General features: G+C 38.5%; 1 protein-coding gene across 9 annotated transcripts in view; it reads right to left on the reverse strand.

The window, feature by feature from the left end:
* The window catches only part of LOC138744724 (polyamine-modulated factor 1-binding protein 1), a 640,882-nt gene that overhangs the window by 382,248 nt on the left and 233,209 nt on the right, over positions 1-25,425 (reverse strand). For all 9 annotated transcript variants that reach the window (XM_069901308.1, XM_069901306.1, XM_069901305.1 and 6 more), the window contains one exon: positions 9,295-9,366. In XM_069901308.1, coding sequence (XP_069757409.1) covers positions 9,295-9,366 — 72 coding nt within the window. The remainder of the gene's footprint in view (positions 1-9,294; positions 9,367-25,425) is intronic.

Genomic DNA, 25,425 nt, shown 5'->3' on the forward strand with positions numbered 1-25,425 from the left:
AGGTGCACAGTTTCCATGGAAAGCAACTTGGAGCTTTACCCTTTATTCGTGATGAAGAGCTGAGTGCTGAAATGTCAACTGCTTGATGCTTTCCATGGATGCTGTGTGACTGGTTGAGTTCTTTGTCATTTTTAATTTGTAACCCATTTCCACTCTTATCTATGTCTATGGTTCACACAGTTCCAATTATGTTCCAGAAACATAAATTCATGTTCAAATTGTAACATAACTAATTGGTTCTTCATCATGATCAGTAAAATAAAGAAAAGAATTATTGCAAGTAATTTTTCCCTAATTATTGATAGTTATTTTGAAAAAACTTTACTATATGAAAGACTCATGTCATGAAAGCAAGGATGTGAAGAAATAAAAATAAGACCACATACAACAGATAGGAGCATCTCTCAGAGACAGAATTATAACTAGACTGTGTTTATGACTGTTGACACGGAGCATTTGTTTGCATAGGTTCCCCTCCACAAACTGATGAACAAGCAGCAGCCAGAATGGCAGGAAGCCAGAGTGAATGAATCTGCTCTGCTTGTTATATTAGAATGATAGAAACACAATTTTTATCATTGTCCCATTATTCTTGACACAGGTGCTCCCCTACTTATGATGGTCTGACTTACGATTTTTCAAAGTTACAATAGTGCAAATCTGTACTTACAATTTCGAATTCCGATCTGTTCCTGTGCTTGCGATATGCGGTACGCTACTCTCTTGTGCTGTTGGGCTTTGGCAGCATCGCGCAAGAGTATTGTACAGCATACTCTCTCACGATGCTGACTCAACCATGCTCACAGTCTCTGTAGTGAACATATGAAGGAGTATACTGTAAACAACCCATCAAAAATGGTAGGTGTTGGATTCTTTCTCAACTTGTATTTTGCTTTTTACCAAGTTTTCTTCTGTACATTTTAAAATGAAAAATAATGCCAGAGAGTTGGTGATTTTATTTTTTGCAGTATATAGATTGCATGCAAAATTAAGATTCTAGACAAGCTATTCTCAACTTTTCTTTAAGCAATGGCACCCTTAGAACGCTGCTCAAAGTTTATGAGCTTCCTTTCCTGTGAAACAGTCAAGTTTAGTTGGTTTCTTCCATAGTTCTCTCCCACCAACAACATAAAAAACAGAAGAACATAAGAAATAGGCCAACCAGGCTGTTGAGCCTGCTCTGCCATTCAATGAGATCGTTGCTGATCTGATGAGAGGCTCATCTCCACCTACCTGCCTTTTCCCCATATCCCTTAATTCCTCATCTTTGTAAAAATCCATCTAACCTTGTCTTAAATATATTCATTGAGGTAACCTCCACTGTTTCAATGGGCAGTCAATTCCATCGATTCACCACCCCCTGGGAAAAGCAGTTCCCTCTCATCTGTATCCTAAATCTTGAGGCTATGCCCCCTAGTTTTAGTCTCCTGCACCAATGGGAACAACTTCCCTAGCTTGATCTTATATGTGCCTTTCATAATTTTATACGTTTCTATAAAATACCCTCTCATTCTTCTAAATTCAAGCGAGTTTAGCCCCAGACTAACTATCCTCATCTCTGCAATCAATTTGGTGAACCTCCTCTGGACTGCATCCAAAGCCTATACATCTTTCCTCAAGTAAGGAGACCAGAAATGTGCTCAGTACTCTAGATGCAGCTTCACCAGTACCTTGTACAATTTCAGCATAATTTCTCTGCTTCCTATATTCAATTCCTCCAGCAATAAAGGACAACATTCCATTTGCCTTCTTGATAGCCTGCTGAACCCTTTATCAACCTTTTGCAATTCATGCACTCCCAAGTCTTTCTGCAATCACCTTCCATTTAAATAATACTCTGATTTTCCATTTTTCCTTTCAAAGTGGATAACCTCATATTTACCAACATTGTACTCTATTTGCCAGACCTTTGCCCAATCACTTAACCTATCTATATCTCTCTGCAGACTCTCTGTATCTTCTGCACCATTTGCTTTCCCTCTCAATTTAGTGTCATCAACAAACTTAGATACACTACATTTTGTCCCCTCTTCCATATCGTTTATGTATAGTTGAGGGCTCAGCACCGATCTCTGCAGCACTCTACTTACTATTGATTCCCAACCAGAAAAACACCCCTGTATCCCAACTCTCTGCATTCTATTGGTTAACCAATTCCCTATCCATGCTTATACATCACCTCCAACTCCAGGCATCCTTATCTTGTGTACATGTCTTTTATTAGACATCTTATCGAAAGCATTCTGGAAATTCAAGTAAACAATGTCTATTTGTTCCTCTCTATCTACCGCACTCGTTATATCCTCAAAGAAGTCCAATAAGTTTGTCAAACATGAACTGCCTTTCCTAAATCCATGCTTCATCCACCTGATGATCCATTTTGCTCCAGATGCCTTGTTATTTCTTATTTCCTGATAGCTTCATGCATTTTCACAACCACAGATGGTGAACTAACTGGCCTATAGTTCCCAGCCTTTTGCCTACATCCTTTATTGAATAGTGGTGTTACATTTGCTATTTTCCAATCTGCCAGGACCAGCCCAGAGTCCAGAGAATTTTGGTAAATAATCACCAGAGCCTTGACTATAACTTCAGTATCATGGGATGCATTCCATCAGGAACTGGGGATTTACCTATCGGCCACAAGTTTGCTCAGTACTACCTCTTTAGTGATAGCTATTGCATCTAGGTTTTAACTCCCATTACATCCATTACATATGTCTTTGGCAAGTTCAACATGTCTTCTACCGTGAAGACTGACACAAAATAGTAATTCAAAGCCTCAGCCATTTTCTCATTATCCAATATCAATTTTCTGTTCTCATCCTCCAATCGACCAACCATCACTTTAGCCATCTTTTTCCACTTGATATATAATTAGAAAACTATTTACTGTCCATTCTTATATTTTGTGCTCATATTTTTTCATAATATGCTGTCCCTCTCTTTATTGCTCACTTTGTGATTCTTTGCTGCTTTTAAAAATTTTACCAATCTTCTAGTTTCCCACTGTTCTTGCCGACTTTGTATGCACGAGATTTTATTTTGATGCTTTCCTTTATTTCCTTAGTTATCCAAGGCTGGCAGTCGCCACCCTTAATATCCTTGCTTTTAGCTGAAATATACTTTTGTTGAGTGCCATGAAAAATCTCTTTTTAAAGTTTTCCACTATTCCTCAAATATCTCCCAATATAACCTCCATTCCCAGACTACCCTGGTTAACTCCTCCCTCATCCCCTAGTTAACTCCTCCCTCATCTCCTTGTAGTTCCCCTTTTTAGGCATAATACACTGGTTTAAGAGCAAACCATTGTCCCCTCCATTTGTATGAGAAACTCATTCATACCGTGATCACTATGTGGAAAAATAAGTTTTATTAATATAGATAATAAAAGGTTAATGCATGAGCTAAAGATTTCAGTTACTGTTGCTTGTGCAAACATGGGAATATAATTGCTTCTTAACATCTGTGCCAAAGTGAGATAGTATTATCCACAAGAATGTCAATATGTCTTGGGATAGGAACACTGAACTTTCCAGATAATTCTAGACATTAATATGTAATGATAAACACAAAATGCAGGTGTGTGAGGCTTTTGTGAAACTTGTGAGGGTCCCTTGCAGACTGCTGCCCAATATAGGGATCAGAGTAGAGAACGAGTCACTAAACTCTTTCGAATCCCCTTCACTCCCGTTAGTGCAACGAAGGGTTAATAAATAAACTATTGTATATTTACTTGGTTCTGTGGTGTTTTCTGCTGTCTATTTTCTTGCAGTGCAGGCTGACTTTAACAACTCTTTCCAAGAGGATCCCTAACTACAAGACCGCTAATTTTAGCTGTCACTTTGCACCACCAGATTCAAGATACAATGTTTCCTTGTCAGCAACATACTGTTCAAGAAAGCTATCATGGGTAATTCTATGAAGTTTTCCTCAAGATTGCCTCAATCAACCTGATTCACCCAGTCTATGTGCATGTTAAAGTCCCGAACAATTACTGCTGCTCCATCCTTACATGCCTCCAATATTTCTTGGCTTATTGCCTTGCCACTCTAATGGTATTATTGGGTGGCCTATAGACAACTCCCACCAGTGACTTTTTTTTCCCTTTACTATTCCTAATGTCTGCCCAAATGCATTCAACATTTTTCTCCTAAGATCTTATGTATCACTATTGCCCTGATCTCATCCTTAACTAAGAGCGCTACCCCATTTCCCTTACCTTCCTGCCTGTCCTTCCGTATTAACTGATATCCTTGGATATTTAATTCCTAATCCTCTCTACCGTGCAATCATGTTTCTGTCATGGCCACTAAATCATACCCCTTTGTACTTGTTTGTGCCACAAGTTCTCTGACCTTGTTTCCAATACTAGAGGCACTGAGATAAAGTGTCCTTATAGTTATTGTGCTTCTAAAATTTGGTAATCTTTGCCTCTTTTGCTGTTGGGTATAAGCCCGCCCTCTGTTGGACATCATGATGCCCACGTCATGATGCCACTCTTCCATATAGATAACCCTGTATCTCAGTAGCCATGTTAATTTAATAGAAGTAAAGGATGAGAAAGTATTACGTCTCTATGAGTCTTAATTGTGTGAGTGCATACACAACAATGGTGACAAGGAACAAAACGAACCCTACACATACTCCATGCACCAAGTATGAGAAGGAAAATAACAGAAGGTAGAAAACGACTACCTAACAACCCAACAAATTCCCACCAAAAGATCAATGTGAAAGCGTGCCAAGATGGCGGACAGAAAGTTCATGAAATTCAACAAAGTAGAAGAAAGTTGGGATAACTACATAGAACGATTTAACCACTACTGCATTGCCCACAATATTGTGGAAGGTCCAGTAAACTGCAAACATGTCCCTCAGTATAATGGGCAGCAAAACATTCAACCTCCTTAAGACCTTGCTGGCCCCAGAGGATCCAGGGACGAAGACATTCAACGATTTATGCACAGCTCTAAGGAACCATTTAAGCTGCAAAACACCAGTTATGTCAGAAAGACAACAATTCTATGAAAGGAGACAAAGACCAGAAGAAACAGTAAGTAAATACCTGGCACAGTTGCACAAACTGGCGGAGAACTGTCATTTCGAACAGTTTCTAAATCAGGCACTGTGAAACAGATTAGTGATGGGGCTGGCAAATCGCCAAGCAAGGCAAAAATTATTAGCAATGGATGAAGACATTACATTACATATAGCATATAGAGATTCCTGCAGCTCTGAAATGGCAGATAAAAACTTGGATGTGGGTCAACCAGACCTACTGGTCGGGAGATCTTCCCACCAACAATGATTCTGTTGTTGGAAATACAACCACTGACCAGAAAACTGTTTATTCAAAAATTCTAAATGCAACCATTGCAAAACAGAAGGAGATATCAAAGCTAAATGTTTGCTTCTAAAGCTCAGGTGGCCTGCAAATAAACAGGCAGCTAAAGTCAAAACAATTGCAGAGAGAGAGAGAGGAAACCTTACAACAATGATGATACCAGCCCAACGACTGACCTTGAGTGGTGGGGCACTCAAGCTCCTGAAATTTCAGCTCTTGAGATATTACACATCCGAGGAATAAACGGAAGAAACACCGCAATCTTTATATAGCTAAAAATAAATGGACACCCCTGAAAATGGAGTTAGACACAGAGGTGTTCCTAATGCCATTACAGGTAAAGGAACGCTTGCTACCATGCCTTGTAGCAATGAGACTAAGTCTTATAAAAACAACTGAAATCACTCTAATATCTGTTACAGGAGACAGAATCGAAGTGTTTGGAAGATGTACGCTCCAAGTACAATACAAACAACAGCAACCAAAAACATTCTCTCTCTATATCGTAGATATCCAGGGAAAAGCATTTTACTGAAGAAAATGGCTACAACACATTCCTCTAGACTGGCTGGAAATTGGTTCAATACTAAATGTAAACCACATAAACACCTCCCAGCCAGCACTCGACCAAATCCTCAACAACCAAGCAGTAGTTTTCCAACAAGAATTAGGGAAAATCAAAGGTGTTCAAGCCAAACTCCAATTAAAAGATAATGCAGAACCAAAATTCCTCAAAGCCAGAACAGTCCCATTTGCTATGAAAGGGAAAATTGAGGCTGAGATAAACAGACTAAAACATGAAGGTATATTAGAACCAATACAATACAGCGATTGGGCAGCGCCCATCATACCAATACGAAAAGCAAACGGTGAGATTCACATTTGCGGCGATTACAAAGTCACCATCGATCCATCACTCAAAATACCCAAACACCCGATGCCCAAAGCAGAAGAATTGTTCCAAGCACTAAACGGAGAGCAAAAATTCACTAAACTAGATTTGTCACAAGCATAATCCAGATAGAAATGGACAAAAAAAATCAAGAGAATATGTGACAATCAATATCCATCTGGGACCTTTCACCTTACAGAAGTTCAGCAGGACCTGCGATTTTTTCAAGCAACAATGGCCAAATTACTACATGGACTCCTAGTTGGGTGTTACCTAGATGATATCATCATCACAACAGAGAACACTTACAAAACCTTGAAAAAGTTTTAACCAGACTACAACAGGCTAATATATGATTACGAAAGGACAAATGTGTCTTCATGAGCCCCTTAATAACATATCTTGGGATTACAATTGACCACGAGGGGGTGCGAATGAATCAAGCAGAAACAGAAGCCGTTCATAAGGCCCATACCCAACCAACAAATCGGAATTACAGTCCTTCTTAGGGCTTGTTAATCATTACTGAAAATATATTCCTAATATGTCTACACTATGCAGCCCACTGAACCAATTACTCAAGAAAGATCAAATGTGGTATTGGAACACAGAAATTAAGAACATAGTCAATCAAGTAAAGGAAATGCTAACGTCAACAAATAAGGTGCTGATCCACTACGATCTTAAAGAAGTTACACTAGCCATAGATGTTTCACCAGTGGAACTAGGAGTGGTATTATTCCAAATCACAGAAAAAGGTGAGCAACCAGTAGCGTATGCTTCTCGAACATTAACCACAAGCGAATGCAATTACACCCAACTAGAAAAAGAAGCATTGGCCATAATTTTTTGTGTAAAAAAAAATTATACCAATGTCTTTACAGAAGAAAATTCACCCTGATCACAGACAACAAGCCTCTTAGTTTAATCCTGGGGTAGAGATGGTCGCGGAGCCAAGGAGTACATTGAGGAGTCCAATAACCGAGACACAGAGCCAGGAGGGCAGCGAAGATGGGAAGTGCCGAAGGTCAGCGAAGGCGGGCAGTCGCCCCCGACTCAACTGCCGACCTGACTATTTGCAGGTCCCAAACAAAGACCAACAGAGCAAAACACGCCCAGGCAGTCCAAAAGAGATAGAAGACCTCCCGAACGCTTTAAGGACTATGTGCCCTGATTATTATTAAATATTTTCCCTTTTATAATTATAATTACTCATGAGATACATTCTAATTCTTACTTGTAGTTAAGGGCCCGGTGTAATCTTATTAGTTCAAAGGGGCCCAGTCAGCATTTATTGCACGGGGAAGGAGGGGGGTGGGGGAGAAATGTTGGGTATAAGCTCACCCTCTGCTGGACATCATGATGCCCACGTCATGATGTCACCCTTCCATATACATATATATATATATATATATATGTATGTGTGTGTCAGTAGCCATGTTAGTCTAATAGAAGTAAAGGATGAGGAAGCATCTCGTCACCGAGTCTTAAATGTGTGAGTGCATACACAACATTTGCATTTGACCTTTATATACCTTTATATACTTTGACCTTCTCTTTTTTGACTTTTGCTTTTTCTTTATCCATGCTCTTCTCTTTTACTTTATACATCTCTCTCCAATCTGTTGAACCCACCTATTTAGTTTAAAGCCCTGTCCACAATTCTAATCATGAGATTCACCAGGATCTAGGTACCATTACAGTTCAGATGGAGCCAATCCCTTTTGAACAATTCCTTCCTTTCTCAATACTGGCACCAATTTCTCATGAACTGGAATCCACTTCTTCCATACTAAACTTTGAGCTATACATTTAATTATTAGGTCGCTCATCCTTACAGCTTCCACTTTTATCCAAACAAGGAGTAAGAATCTCAGACTTGTGAAATAGGATCAAGGGTTGAAGCTCCTCCAGCAATGGATCTTGAATCCCACTTGTCTACCTCACTCACAGTCACCACCTCTTGACCCTGACCATAGGCAGAATTTGAGGCAACTATTCTAATGGGCATAGCTGCTTCCTGAAACAGTGTCCTGGTACTTCTCCCCCTCCCTGATGTGTCACAGTGTTGGAAGCTCAGATTCCAGGTCATCAATTTTGAACCTGAATTCTGCAGATGCATTCATCAGAAACCAAAACGGGCTCCACCTGCTCCCCTACAACACTTCACCTGATCCTGCTTCCCTACTTTATTTAATTACCTCTAATTGGATACTTTTATATACCCACTACAAAAACCTTTGCTGCTCCACTCCAAAGCCTTGAGCAAAAGCCTGACCACTCAGAAGGCTCTCTTGATGACTTCTCTGCTACATGGTACTTACTTTTAAAAACTTTCTGGCCATTTAACACAGGTCACTTGATCACACTTCCACTGATTGCCTAGAAATCTTAAAAATATTTATGATTTCAGTCCGTTCCCCCCACCCCACCCCCCCCCCCCCATCTTAAATGTGCTGTGGCTTCTAACAGGGCCATACTTCTACCTTAAGTATATCCAATATCTTGGCCTCTGTAACCAACTGTGGCAACGAATTCAACAGAATTACCACCCTCTGGGTAAAGAAATTCCTCTACATCTCTGTTCTAAGGCATATTTTTGTATTGAGACTGTGCCCTCTGGTCCCAAACTCTCCCTACCATTGGAAATATCCACTTTATCCTGATAAACTTTGTTTATTCTACCATAATGTATTAAATTCATGGTCTTCCCAGATGTCATTCTGGTTACAATACAGTCAAAAGATAATTAAACTCAAGGCCATTCTGTTCACAATATTTGAGCTATCAAGAAAAAGAACAAGGTCTCGGATTAAGAATTATTAAAAAAATGTAGATAATTTAATTTTCACCAGAATTATAAAAGAATCCATCTGTAATTAGCACATATGCTCTTCAGGGGCAAAAGTGTAAAATTAAGAATAATTTCCTGACAAGCATCTGTGCACAATGACTATAATTAATTTGACTTGCAGAAACACATGATATCCTGGAATGTTATAGTGATTCAGTTTATTCTCTCCTATTTTAAGAAAGATTGAAATACTTTTATTACCTCAATTTTCAGTAGATTATTGGCTTCGAAGGACACATTTTGGTTCCGTTGTGTACTGTGAGGACTTCCAAGCTGTGAACAGAAATAAATATATTTTGACGTGAACTGCCAGCACTTTCAACAAGGTTCACTTTTTAAAGGATTTGTCTGGTTTGTGTGTAAGTTATGAGAGGTAGTATGTCCACTTTCTAACTATCAGCTATGTGCAGTTTCAAAATCGATTGAGCAATAATTATATATCATTGAGGAATTACTGAAAAAAAATTAAGTAATTTTTTTTGTTTATCATCCCTAATACCAATATTGTAAAGAGTATAATGGATACTCCAGCTTATACCTCCAGCAATATTTAAGTTCATATGCTTAAATAATTGTTATTAACTTTCCAACATTCAATAAATATTATGCCTTTAACATCAGAATTAAAAATATATCAATGAGGTTAATTAATAATGACATTTTGCAAGTGCAATAGTCATATTTTGCATTCTGTGATATATGGCTGAAATTTCAGCTATATATTTTTTCTAAAATATATTTAACTGACATATTGAAATAAATTTAAATGAGACGTTCATGTAGCAAAAATTAAAAGTGTCCCATCTTGAAATAATACCAGAAATAACGTACAACATATTATCATAATAAAGAATATTTTGCAGGCCATGAGCTTCCTACAGATCATTTCCAAAGTCTCAACAACTAAATGTCCCTATGCCATTAATTTTTTTTAAAAATTGAATGCATGGCAAGTTGTGTAACATAATGATCTAAATCCATCATTTTAATTGAATTAAAACACTGCAGTTGCTGGAAATTTGAAACATAAAAAGAAAATACCTGAAGCACAGGGCATTTTAGGCATAAACTTTAGAGAAGGAAACTATTTTAGGTCAATGGATCTTCAATATAAAAATGAGAAAATGAGCATGCTTGAAGTTACAGAAAGGAAGAGTATGGTGAGAGAAAGTCCATGATGGGGTGCAGATCACATTTGACCAGGTTATATAATTGTTTTAAATGTCAGCGAGAGAATAAAGAAACTAGTCTCTGTTAGAATTATTAGTGAGACATACATGATTAATTCTGATGCAAGATCATTCGTCTATAACATCAACTGAGTTTTGTCTTTCTTACCAAATGCTAGCTGATTTGCAGGGGAAATAAACCAAGATATTTTTGCTCCAAAATTTCTTTGTCTTCCATTTCACTCTAAAGAAAAGTTGATGACCTCCTCACTGTGGATTACCCAGATTATTGGTGGAAAGTTAGATACAATGTGCAGTGAGACTGTGAGGAAGGATAGCCAATAGATAGGGCATAAATAGAGTCAATTGGATGGGTTGAAATGTATTTACTTTAATGTGAGAAGTATAAAGTATAAGGGTGATGAACACAGAGATGGAGACTTGACTGTCCAAGAACAGGTTTGGAGACTTGCCATTTCAGGATTTAGATGTCTCAAAAGGGATAGGGAGACAGGTAAAAGAGAGGAATAGTAGTATCATAGCTACAGAAAGGGATGACATTGTGGAGGGAACATCCACTGCCGCCATTCTCAACCTTTTTTTTGGCTATGGCCCCCTTAGGACTCTGCTCAAAATTTATGGGCCCCCTTCACTGTGAAGCAGCAAAGTTTTGATTTTTACCGTACTTCTCTCCTCCTGACTACATAAAAACAAAAAATATTTACGTTACAGGAGATGAAACAAAACAAGGCTTTTACTTAAATGTACTATAGCCCACAGGGGGCTGTAAGGCTCCAGTTATGAATAGCTGATCTACTGTGTCAATGTAGGTGGAAGTCAGAAACAGGAAGTGACCAATTGGGAGTTTTCTATCAGCACCCAAAATACTTAAGGGCCAATGAGGAGCACATAAGTAGGCAGATTTTAGGAAGGTGCAAAAATAATAAGGTTGCTGTCATGGGTACCTTCAACTTCCCCAAAATTGACTGGCACCTCCTGAGTACAAAAGGGTTAGGATTTGTGAGGAGTGCCCAAGAAAGATTCCTGACACAGTATGTGGACAAGCAGACTAGAAGGGAGACCATTCAGGATCTAGTACCAGGAAATGAATCAGGACAGATGACAGAACTTTTGATGGGTTAGAAATTTGGAGATATTGACCACAATACACCAACCTTTAGCATACCTATGGAAAATGAGAGAAAAAGAGAATATGGGTAAATACTTAATTGAGAGAGGGATAATTACTTTGCTATTGGATAGTGTTAATTAGCAAAAGACATTCTCAGAAAAATGCACAGCAGAAATTAGGAGCATGTTTATGATCTACTTGCATGAGGTTCTGGATAGGTTTTGGATAGGTTTGTTCCACTGAGACAGGGAAAGGATAGGATAAAGGAATTATGGTTGGCAAGAGATGTGGAAAAATCAGTCAAGAGGAAGAAGGAAGCATACGTAAGGATTAGAAAGGCAAAAGTTAGGCCAGTTGGCTTCAAATCCATCATCTGGTAAATGATTAAAGCTACCATCAAAGATTAAATAATAGGATATTTCCAGATAATTGGTTCCAGATGCAGCATGGATTCAGGAAGGGCAGGTCCTGTTTGACACCTTACTGGAGTACTTAGAAGAAATAATGAACACAGTGGATAGAGAGGAATAGGTGGATGTTGTGCACGTGGATTCCCAGAAGGTATTCAATACGACCAGAAAAAAACTAATCCATAAGATAAGGATGTATGGAGTTGGGAGTAATGTATTAGCATGGATATAGAATTGGTTAATCTACAGAGAGCAAATAATTGGGATAAATGAATGTTTCTCCGGTTGACAATCAGAGGCAAGTGGAGTGATGCAGGGTTTAAAGCTGGGCTCACAACTGCTCATGATTTGGAAGAGGGAATAGAGCATAGCTTATCCAAGCTTGCTGATGACACCAGTGGAAAAGGAAATTGTGCAGAGGATGAGGCGAGACTACAGAGAGATATAGATAGGTTGAGTAAGTGGGCCAGGGTCTAGCAGATGGAGAACAATGTTAGTAAACATGAGGTCATCCACTTTGGAAGGGAAAATAGAAGATCAGATTAAAATTGAAGTGCCCCACTGGAGTGTGACTGGATGAATTCATAGGAAAAATTGAAAAATGGCTCTGCTCAGTATGTGGTGTATCATTGTTATCTGTTGCATTCTATTTGTTTTGAGATCCTAAGAAATTTTGCACACAATAAATTCATGTAGAATACATCAAATTGTGGATGGCACTAAAACTGATGACTTTTTGGACAGTGAAGAAGGTTATCTAAGATTACAATGGGGTCCTGATTAACTGGGTAATTGCTTGAGGAATTCCAGGTTAAGTTTATCCAAATAAGTGTGAGTTGCTCCACATTGGTAACTCAAAGCAAGGAAGGATATAAACCATAAAAGATTGGGCTCAAGGAATGTTGCAGAACAGAGAGACCTTGCGGGTGCAATTACATTTTCCCCTGAAAGACACTGGTAGGCATGGTGATGAAGAAGGTGTGTTTGCCTTCATCAGTCAGGGCACTGGGTACAGGAGTTGCAATGCTATGTTACTGCTGTACAACATGTTGGTCAGGCCACTACAATTGAGCCGTTACTTTCCCCTTGCTGTGGGAAGGATGACATTAAACTAGAAAATATGCTGAAAAGATTCACAAAGATGCTACCAGGGCGGGAGGATTTGAGTTATAATTGGCTTGGACTTTTTTATTTGAAGCATTGTAGGTTGAGCGGTGACATTATTGAGGTATATAAAATCATGAGAGGTATAGATCTGGTGAAAAATCAGTCTTTTCCCCATGGTTAAGGAGTCTAAAACTAGAGGACATAGCTTTAAAGCGAGAGGGTCAAGATTTAAGTGGGACTGAGGGGAAACTTTTGGATCGAGAGTAGGAATGGGTGCAATTATATAATTTAAAAGACATTTGGAGAGGTACATGGGAAGGAAGAGTCAAGAGAAATGGGCAAATGAGACTGGTTCAGATAGCTAGCTTGGTCGACATGGACCCGTTCCTTGCTGTAAAGCTCTATGACTGTACAAAGCAGTGAATATGATTTTCTTCCTGTCAGAATCTAACATGAACCAGAAATAGCTTTACTCTCCCCATTCAAACCAGACCCAAATCTCTGCATGGCAAATGTCATATAATGATTACTTATTCCTGTGAAAATTAAAGACACCAGTGTAATTTTTTTTTAGGTCTAGGTTTTCTATTAATACAACAAAGCATAGTTGATTATTATAGCAAGTACCACAAACACTGATGTGCTTAGTTGTCCATATAGCAAACAAGTTTTCCTGCAGTTCAATCTAAATTATAAATAGTCGTGGAATATAACCAGAATGTAACAAAAGAACACAGCAGGAGAAATAAATCAAAGTATTTCACATCTATTCATAATAATGTTATGTGCTAAATTATAAATTCAAAGGATGACAATGTAAATCTGACTACTGTATGTATATATATATTATGTAAATAAAAATTATACAATGTCCAATAAAAATGGAAGTCCTTTATCTTCATTAAAATACTCCCATTGTGAAATACTCATTTCAATTGACAATAATGTGCAGTAGAAAATGAAGATTTTAAAGTTGCATTCTAAATCAGCAAAGATCAAAGCAAACCTATCTGTACAAAATACCCATCTCCATCCCTACCTATGAAAGCTTTGATGCACTGGACAAGACCCAGGTGGCTTATAGATCATTTACCTTTCATTACTATCTATGTAGTGTCCTGAGGCTACGGTCTGCTTCAAATCAATAGAACAGCAGCTAAGATTAGAACCTTGTACATATTGCTGAATCCACGTTAACAAAGAAGCAACAAGAAAAATGTGCTAAATGAGGCATTCCACCTTCTATCAAATGTGTTTTTTTTTCATATTTTAATAGATTATATATGATTATAAACAACTGTTGTTTTGCAGCAGCATTTTACCTCAATTAAAATGAGATGGATCTCAGTTTCAGGTCAACAGTGGTGATGTAAAACTGCACAAAGCGACATGGTGCATTCTCACATAAAATGCTGATGTCAAGTCACTATGCATATCTCTTTTATTCTCCTGTGATCAAAGACGATCACTGAGGCAATTACCAAGAAAAATCACCACATCATTTCACATCTCCACTGCCTTCCTGTAATTGCTTAAAGCAGCTTTCACTGCCGCCATGTTATTTGGTCTGCATTTATATCTTCCACACTCCTCATATGACAACTAAAATTAAGCTTACATCTTAAATATAAACCGATGAAATTAATAGAGCAAAAACAAATATAAACTGTTTCACTTTACTGAAATGAGATACTGAAATGTTTAATTGTGAGGCTAAAAATTTGAAACCCGTCATTAAATACTTCGATCAGCATCAAAATGCCACAATGGTTACATAACCAAATTAAGATAAAAGAGCTAGAAGAACACAGCAAAAAAAAAGTGCAAGATAAAACTTGGGTATTATACACATCACCAGCAATTTAGGGATTCAGACATTTCATCTGTGGTTTCATGGTCTATCATATTTGAAAACAGCCACTCTGGCAATATTTAGAATAGCTTACACTGAAACAATGTCAGACAAAAAGCTCATAAAATGAAACTGCAGACCTGTAAAATTTCTCAGAAATTAAAAAAAAACACTTCAACATGATTAGTAATATCATGTTAAAAATCTCTCAAATCAGTGCTGTTTGAATTAATTACCTGTATATACTATTGTTCATGTTGCACTTTATATTAATCAAAATTTGCCCTAAATTCTACCATTTCCACAGAAACTTGATCCAAACTGCAATAATGAATATTCTAGCCTATCAACATAGCAAAATAAATAAAAATGTTAAAATGGTAGAATAGACAACTATGCTTTACTGATCATAATTTAAATTTGTAATGCCTTTAAATTAATTTTAATTGTTTTTTATTTAGACATACAGCATAGTAACAGGCCCTTCTGGCACATGAGCCCATGCAGCTCAAATAGCCCAATTAACCTACATCCCCCATATGTTTTGGAGGGTGGGAGGAAATCAGAGTATCCAGAGAAAACCCACAGGTCACAGAGAGAACATATAAACTCTCACAGACAGCAGTGGATTCTAACACAGATCGCTGGCACTGTAATGGTGTTGAGTTAACCGCTATACTCACCATGTCGTTGACCGTGGTGGCTAAAAGTTTAGTTTGTTGAAGGATACGCAACAAATTTCGACACCCTAGTCCTAACCTGGTGCACAACTTGGCGTAAAAGCTTTTTGAACAGTATAAAAAAAATCAAATGTTTAATTTTTATTTCATAACCTTTTATTTTGTTGATTTTTTTTACATTTCGTGACCTTAATGCAGGATACTTTTCTGATTCTATGGAGTAAAGTTTATGGTAATATTACACAAAATGGTCTTAAAATTTACTAATGCAATCAGAAATTGTTTACTATAATAAGGTATTAAGTATCCCTAAAAATTAATTTTGAAATGCACAGTCAAATCCCCATTATCCAGAATTCAATCAACCGGCAACCTCGAGCAAAATGCGGAAATAGGGAAAAAAAAATCGCCCCCCCCACCCACCCCCCACCAGTCAGTTCGCCAATCACGCAACACACAATCTCAAGTAACCAGAAAGTTCACTCATCAGGCATTTACAAATCCCTGCTGGTACTGGATAGTAGGGTTTTACTATATTAAATTGATTGGATGGATGTGCTTTTTTCAAAAAAATCAGTAATTATGCAATATTTAAAAAAGTAGCTCTGAACTATTTAAATGGAAGCAAATTTGGAGATTATAGACTCTCAAATGGCAGAGCAGATTCGATGAGGCAAATCGCCTAATTTTGCTCCTGGATTTTATGGCCTTATAATATCAGAGGACTGAAGAATGGTAAATCAAACACTTCTTTTAAAATTAGATGTGAGGTAGCCCAGTAACTGAAGAATATTTAAAAGTCTCGTTAAAAATAAGTATAGCTCAGTAACCACGGACTCATGAGTCTAATATTAGTAATAGAAAGTATCAAAATGTATCATAAACATAGAAAACAAAACCGTACTGCTTAGGAACAGGACCTTTAGCCCACAATCTCTCTGCTGACTATGATGCCAAAATTAAGCCTCCCATCTGTCTGCAAATATTCTATATCCCTCCATTCCTTGCTTGATCTTATGCCTGTCTAAATGCCTCTTAAATGTTGTTATGCATCTACTTCTACACATTCCCAGCAGGGACCTCCAACATCTACCACTCTGTGTAAATGAACCTTGCCTCTTTTATATTAAATCTATCTTCTCTAGTACATGACATTTCAACCCTGGGAAAAAAAACTCTGACTATATACTCTATCAATGTTTCTCATCATTTTATTTACTTCCAGCAGGACTCCTCTCAGCTTCTAATGCTCCAGTCAAAACAATCCAAGTTTATCTGACCACTTTCTAGTGTCAATAATCTCAAATCCATGCATCTTTGTATCTTTTCCAAAGACTCCTTCCTGTTCTGCGCTAACCAGAGCTGCACATAATACTCCAAATGTGACCTAACCAAAGTTTGACAACTGCAACATGGCTTGGCAGTGATTACACTCAATGCCCCAACTGATAAAAGCAAGTATGCTGTACTTCTTCTCTATATCCCTTGTGTTGCCACTTCCAGGGATCTATGGAGTTGCACTCCAAGATCCCTCTATACTGTACATCCATGCTCCTAAGAGTATACTTTCCCCTTTACCCATCCACCATTGTGCAACACTTGTCCAGATTAAACTCTTATCAGCCATCACTGTGCCCATATTTCCATCTGATCTGCTACATCCTTTGACAACCTTTTTCAATATCCACAACTCTGGCAATTTTGTGCCATTTGCAAATTTACAAATCAGCTCATCTACATTTCGGCCAAATTATTAATGTAAATCATAAGTGATGTTGATTGCATCAATGACACCTGTGGAACACCACTCATCGCAGCCTTCCAGTCAGAATGACACCCACCACCATTATTCTTTGTCTCCTGAGTGCAAACCAATTTTCAATGTAATCTATTAAGTCTCCTTGGATCTGAGGTGCTTTAATCTTCTCAACTGTTTTATTCTCATAAAATAGAGTACAAAGCTTTTTGGGTAATCCAACTCATATAGCAGGTGTGCAATGATAACAAATTTTATTAGTTAATGATAAAATTCAATAAACAAATGAATAAACATTTATAAAGACAAGTGTACAGAGTATTGTTACAATAGTCAATTAGGGCAGAGATAGAGAAAATTACAAAACATATTTCAGGAAATACAGAAAAGATCAGTTTTAAAGGCAACACAAGGGTATTATTTTTTTGCCAGTATGAAATCCTTTTGGTCTCAAACTGGCAAACTTATCAATCAGCCTACCTGGATGGACCTTGTTGAATGCTTTAACGAAGCCCATGTAGACAATATCCATTGCCGTATTCTCAAAAAATTCAGTTTGTAAAATGTAGCCTCCCTCCACAAAGCCTTGCTGACTTCCATGTTTTTACAAATATGAGTAAATTCTATCCCCAAGAATCTTCTCTGATAATTTCCCCATCATTGCTGTAAGACTCACTGGCCTATAATGTCCTGAAAACAATATTGACTATTCTCCAATCCTCTTGGACCTTGCCTGTATCTAAAGAGGAGACAAGAAGCTCTGTCAGGATCCCTGCAATATCCTCTCCTGTCTCTCAATAATCTGGAATAGATCTCATTTAGTTACCTTGTTCTTCAGAAGACCTTACACCACCTCCTTTTTGATGTCAATATGGCCTGAATATTAGCACATCCCTCCCTGCTTATTATTCCCCCATGTGCTCCTCCTCAGTGAATACTCATGCAAAGTACTCATTTAGTATTTTGTTCACTTTCCTCCTTTGTCCTGACCCTTCTCTCTCTCTTGTTACCCTCAGGCTTTTGATGCATGTTTATTTTTAAATTGCCTGAGGATTTTCCTTAATCTTGCTCATCAAAGAGATTTTCTACCACCTTTCAGCACTCCTGAAAGGTTCATCCTCATTTCCTTTACATTTCTCAAGGGCACCGTCTGACCGTAGCTTTTTAAACCGTCCTTTTTCATTTTGACCACCTCAAACCTTGCCATCCTGTTTTTCTTCCTCAAATGAACATGTTTGGAGTAAAAACACAATGCTGGAGAAGCTCAGCTAGTCAAACAGTGTACTTTATGCAGTAAAGACAATAGTTTTCCCAATCTCCTTGCATGTTAAAATGACATTGCCCTTCTGATACATAACCCACATTTCAGGCTTGAGCCCTTTATCAAAGTATGAAAAAATGTCCGCAGGAGCCCGAAAAAATGGTTGGGGGGAGGGGCAGGGACCCAAAGGCAGGAGGTAATAGGTGGATAAGGGAGGGATGACACATCAGCAAGCAAGGGGAGGAGGGATGGGTCTGTTAATGGAGAGGGAAGGGGGTAGAGAGGAAGAGGAAAGAATACAAATGGAAATAAATATTTCCATTTTTGGAGTTTATTTATCTTCCATCTTTTCCATTTCTTCAAGAAACTCCATCCATTTCTGCTCTGCCATCTTCCCTACTGGTGCCTCCTTCCAATCTACTTTGGCCAGTTCCTTTCTCATGTCATTGTAATTCCACTTTACTCCACTGAAATACCAACATATCCAATTTTATTTTCTCCTTATTAAATCTCAATTTGAACTCCATCATATGGTGATCACTGCCCCCTAAAGGCTCCTTTACTCTAAGATCTCTAATCACCTCTGGTGCATTACACAATCCATTAGAGCCAATCCCCTCGTGGGCTCATCAATAAGATTCTCTAAAAAGCCATCATGTAGGCTTTCTACAAAATCTCTCTTAAGATCCAGTCCCAACCAGTTTTCCCAATCTCCTTGCATGTTAAAATGACATTGCCCTTCTGACACACCTTTTCCACCTGCTGTTGCAATGTGTTGTCCACATCACGGCTACTGTTTGGAGGTTTGTATATAACTGCCAACAGTGTCTTTTTACCCTTGCCATTTCTTAACTCAACCCACAATGATTCTATATCTTCTCATCCTATGTCATCTATTTTGAATGATTGAATCTTGTTCCTTACCAGAGTCACACTTCCCCCTCTGCTTATCTGCCTATCCTTTCAATACACTGTGCATCTTTGAACTTTCAGCTCCCAATGACATCTATCCTTTAGCCTCAACTCTGTGATGACCACAATATCATACTTGCCTATGTAAAGCTGTACTACAAGGTCATCCATTTTATTTCTTATGCTGCTTGTATTTAAATACAAAACATTTACCCCTTTATTTATTACATTAGACTGTGTCCCTATGGCATTGCAATGCATTCCCATGGCTGCCATTTTGTCCTATCTGCCTGTTCTTCACATAAACTCCTTACTAGCTATCCCTTCTTGTGTGTTAACTGCATGTTTCTCTGCTTCTTTACGTTGGTTCCCAACCCCCTGTGAAATCTACTTTAAATCCCGTGCAAAATCTACTCTAAATCCCCTGCCTACCACCCCTCCCCCCACTACAGCATTGCAAACCTCCCTGCAAGGATATTGATTCACTTCGAGTTCAGATGCAACCCGTCCCACTTATACAGGTCACCCCTTCCCCAGAAAAGGTTCCAATGATCCAAGAACTTGAAACCCTGCTCCTTGAACAATCTTCTCAGACACATGTTTGTCTGCACTATCATTCTGTTCTGACCTTCCTTAACTCATGGAACCAGGAGTAATCCAGAGATTACCACTTTGGAGGTCCTGCTCTTCAGCCTCTCTCCCAACTCCCTAAACTTGCTTTGCAGCACCTCTACCCCATTCCTGCCAATTTCATTGGTTCCAATATGTACCACGATCTCTGGCTGATCATCCTCCCCCTAAGAATATTCTGCACCCACTCATAGACATCCTAGACCTGAGCACCTGGGAGGCAACACACTATCCTGGAGTCTCTTGCGGCCACAGAAGCTCCTACCTGATCCCCTGATTATCAAGTCCCCTATGAATGTTGCTCAACCTGACTTCACCTTTCCCTTCTGAGGCTCAGAGCTGACCATGGTGCTATTGGTCTGACTACTACTGCATGGCTTAGATAGGTTATCCACCACCCCCCCCCCCCACACCCCAGCAGTATCCAAAGGAGTATATTTCCATGACTAGAGAATGGCCGAGCACCCAGTTGTATGCTCTGCTGCAATGAGCAGCTCATGTAATCTCAGTCCATTGATTGCTATTAGGCATTTCCTTTGTCTTCTTCTAATACTTGAACTTGAATAATAAGAGTAGATCTTCAAATGTTGTTAAATGGTAGAAAATATGGCAATATGATCATTTAATTTAGTTTAAAGTTTTCACATGGTAACAGGCACTTCCGGCACATGAGCCTGCGCTGCCCAAATACACCCACGTGAGCAATTAACCCACTAACCACATACGACATTGGAACTTTGGCGGACATCGGAGCACTCAGAGGAAACCCAGACATGGAGAGAACCTACCAACTCCTCACAGATAGCAGCAACCCAAAGCCTCAAAGTCCCACTCTTACACTGACTATTTTCACAATGACTGCTGCAAAATTTTGGCAGCACCTCATGTAGATACTTTCAATGGATGGGAGTTCAATGCCCATGATGGACTTGGTTAGGTTTGCCACTTTCTGCAGCCTTCTGTATTGCCGGGCACTAGAATTTTCAAACCAAGTCACGATACAACTCGTCAGTAAGCTTTCCACAGTGCACTTTTTCCATCTGTCCATTCCATCTCTTGTCCTTCCATTTTCCCTTGCTCTTAGACCTATTGTGGGGATTCTACTTGAACCCACCTTACACATTCAATGTACCATCAGCTACTTGTACTATCTCCAGCAAGATGCCACCACAAAGCCATTTTTACTTCTCCCCTTTTGGCATGGTTGAAGGACCATTATGTCTGCATTTTGGTTCACTCCTTAACCATCCCCAACACTTCTACCCTTCCCACAGAAGCACAATAAATCAGTCCTTTATTAACAGCTTCCCTTCAATTGCCCAGGACCCCTTTCCAGATGAAAAATGAATTTTCTTACATTCCTCACAATTATTTTTCCACGTGTAGAAGAGGCAATTACTTTGCAGAATATTATTTTCATTTTGTAAGCATAAAACCGAACATGATCAGTTGCCACTTCAATTCTCTCCCCCCACACCCCCACCCCACCTCGCATTGACCAGACTCTTATTTTGCTCCAAACAAAAACTCAACATGAAATCAACAAACTACATTTCATCTGTCAATAAGGCATTTCATTGTGTTCCAGACTAAACATTCAAGTTCAACAATTTCAGATTCTTTCCATTCCTCTATTTTCTAGGAATAGTCTATTTTCATTTATACCTACATCATTTGTTTCTTTACTTGTCCCCTTATCATCAGCATTTTCACTGTTTAAATAGAAAATGCTGGGCTTTTTTAATCAATTCTGATGGCTTTTCTACCTGAAAGGTGAATTCTATTTTCGTTTTTTACTTATGCTGCCTGACCTGTGATGCATTTCCAGCATTTTACTCTTTTTTCTTTATCTCTTTTTATTCCAGCATTCACAGCCTTTTGTTTCTTACTTTTTTTTTGTTATTCAGCCTCTCCTGTGAAATTCCACTTTAATTCTTATTGTTCTCTTTTGTTCTTTCATCATTTTCCTCCAAAGTTTCCTTTTCTCTGCACTTGCCTGTGACGTTTTCCAATTCTAATGAAAGATTACCACGCTGAAAAATTTGCTTCAGTTTTGCCAAGTTCCTCCACTCATTGCTATAAAACATTGATACTAGTTTACCATCTAGAAAGCTAATCTTGTCTGTCAAATCTGTTTAGGAGCTGAGTTGAAAGGCTTTGATTGGCTCCAGGACTTCAAGCAATGTAATCTGTTCAAGAGGGTGGTCTAGAAGTAAATGTGCCCTCAAAACTTTGACTGATAATAAAAACTGGTCCAGCTCTGCAAACTCTGAAAGCTGTTAAAAATTTTTTTATTACCTCTGAATATCAGTAACTTCAAAACTATTGAAAGCAATATAATGTTCTTTTTAAAATATTGCAATTAAGACGATAAACTTAAAAGCATATGGTATGTTTGAATAAATAAAATATTGCTAAACACAATAAACAAAACACGCAGAGGGAAAGCTAATGGCACGGCTTAGCCAGTAAGATTAGGATTTTTCTGAGCAATATCAGACATTTCAATTGAATTTCGAGCAAAATCTACCCCATTGGCTTTGCTTCTCTCTCCAGTTACCATCTGACCAGTATTCCTATCTGAAGTGGAGTCTAGCACTTATAGCCACCACACAGAAAGAAACAAGAGGTAAAAAATGTAGGAATGCAAGTAAATCAAGGACCAAGAAGTAACAGTGGATGAAAGCTGGTGGAAAAGGGATCCCTAAATTGCCCTCTCCATCACAAGGTCATGATAGGAATTGAATCTTGCAAACTCTCTTTTATGGATCAGAACAATTAGAATAATCAGATTCATCACCTTATCTAATGGTGACCAGCAAAAAGTTTAATATATACCATAAAAAGGTAGCAAATTTACAGCACTGTTCAGTGGAGACAACAATCATGGGTCCGTGGATAGTGAGAAAGATGGTCAAAAGATACAGCAGGATGTTCATCCTTTGGAAATTTGGGAAGACAAATTTTAATCTGGACAAGTGTGATGTAACATATTGAAAGGCCAAATGTAAGAAGAAAGCTTACAGTAAATGGCTGGACCCTTCAGAACATTGATATATGGAGGGATAAAAGTAAAAACACAATGCTGGAGAAACTCAGCAGGTCAAACAATGTATTTTATATAGCAAAGATAAAGATACAAATCCAACATTTTGGGCTTGAGCCCTTCATCAAGGCATGAGCGAAATGTAGGCTGGCACCTGAACAAAATTGTGGGGGTGGGGGAGAGGGGTGGGTGGAGCATAGTCTCACAGGCAGGAGGGAATAGGTGGATAAGGAAACAGTGGGGGGGGGGAATAACTCTGTGAATGGATCTTGGGTGCGTCCATAGCTCCTTAAAAATTATAACATTGGTAGATAGGGACATAAAGTAGGAATAAGACCATGTTCACCATCAGTCACGGCATTGAGTATAAGAGTTGGGAAATAATGTTGCAGCTGTATAAAACATTGGTTAGTCCACATTTAGAGTATTCCGGTCACCACATTACTGGGAAAATTTGGAAGCTTTGAAAGGGTGAAGAATGGGTTAATTACGATATTACTTGGATTGAATATATTAGCTACAAGGAAAGGTTGGACAAGCTTGGATTTTTCTGGAGCATCAGAACCTGAGGGATCACTTTATAGAATATAAAATTATGAAAGGCATACACAAAGTAGATTGCTGGAGTGTTTCTCCCAAGGTGTAAATGTCATATTCTCAAGGGCATAGATTGAAAGTAAGAGGAGGAAGGTTTAAAGGAATTGGGCGAGGCAAGTTTTATTTTATGCAGGTAGTACTAAGTATCTGGAACACACTTTCAGGGGAGGTAGTAGAAGCATATACAATAGCAACGTTTAAGAGACATTTAGACAGACACAAACAGGCAGAGAAAAGAAGGATCCAGACTATGTACAGACAGATGGGATTAGTTTGACTGGCATCTTGTTCAACACAGATGTGGTGAGCTGAAGTGCCTGTTCCAGTGCTATACTGTTCTACATTCTAATAATAGTGACTTGGAAAGCCTTATTATAATTTTACCCAATTTTCATTCTAAGATATGCATCAATTTATTGTGATATGCAAGAAATCTACACTGTTCAAATTTGGTCTCTGGGGAATGTCAGATTTTAAAGGCAACCATTAACAGGCACATAATCATCCTCTGAAATTCCACCTTTTCAGGTCTCTTTCCACCCTTGGCTCATTAAAATCTATACATTTAACAATGCTTTTGTTGACTACCTCCAATTCAATGTCAGGTTTTGGAGGAGGAATTCAGCAGGTGAGGCACCTTCCATGAGTAGAAATAGTTAATGATGAGTCAAAACTCTTTATCAAGGCTAAGATAGAATAGGTGAAATTACATTTGTAAAGGGGGAAGCCTCAGGTGTTACAGCCTCCCAATCATGAGGGGGGGTTCAGAACCAGGGAATTAATTCCATGGCTTGGATGCCTAGCACTTGGATTCTCTGTTGCTGCCTCCTGCATTCCCGTAACCTCCATGCAGCTATGAAAGTTCTGGGAATGCAGGAGGCAGTGGCATTGGAGGAGGAGGTGGGATTCATGTACACTTCATGTCTCTAGCCTCATTCACACTGGCACTTTAACCCAGTAATCAACTGCCAATCTACCAGTTCACGTGTATCATTGCCAATTCAAAACCAGGTTAGCCCAGTGTAAAAGGGACAGGGGTGTATACAGGTCATTACCACTGGAGGATACGTACTCCTTTTTTCTGGTATGCCAGGTGGTGAGTGTGAAAGGCTGTAGAGAACTGGTTAACATTGGTGCAGTGTGAATGTCAAAAACGCTATTCTGAACTGGTTCGTTAAACTGCCAATGTACCGGTTGGGGGTGCTGGACTAATAGCGATTCTTTGTGTGCCTTTACAAGGCAAACAAAGGAAAACATATTGTGTACTAATGTACATGACAATAAAGAAACATTGAACCTTAAATATGAGGATGTGCTTAATCCTGAGAAATTTATAGACATTTATACTGAGAAAATTTTGAGTTCATTTGCCTAACATACTTTGTATAAACCATATCATTGATCGATCTTAATTTTTAATGAAACTAGAATGCATTTTTTCCTGCTATTTTTATTGACTTTTTATCGACAATTAAACTTCTTCCTAACAGGAACTTGGAAAACTAATGAAACTTCTGACAGTATTAGTAATTCGCCTCTAATTGACTTCAGGTGTGTTTAGTCAAGCTTGATTCACAATTAGGCATCACTATTGTTTCTAAATCCTAGGCTATTTGGAAGCAATGGCTGAGACAAGAGGTGAAATATATGAACATTAATATATTTTTATATACACACATATAAATAAAATCACAATTCTTCCACTCCAATACCAATTTAGATTACTGTACTGAACTGAGTTGAGAAACAACACATTAGCTGTGTAACTCGTGCTTGAAAG

This window comes from Narcine bancroftii, chromosome 10, assembly GCF_036971445.1.
Source record: "Narcine bancroftii isolate sNarBan1 chromosome 10, sNarBan1.hap1, whole genome shotgun sequence".
Lineage (NCBI taxonomy): Eukaryota > Metazoa > Chordata > Chondrichthyes > Torpediniformes > Narcinidae > Narcine > Narcine bancroftii.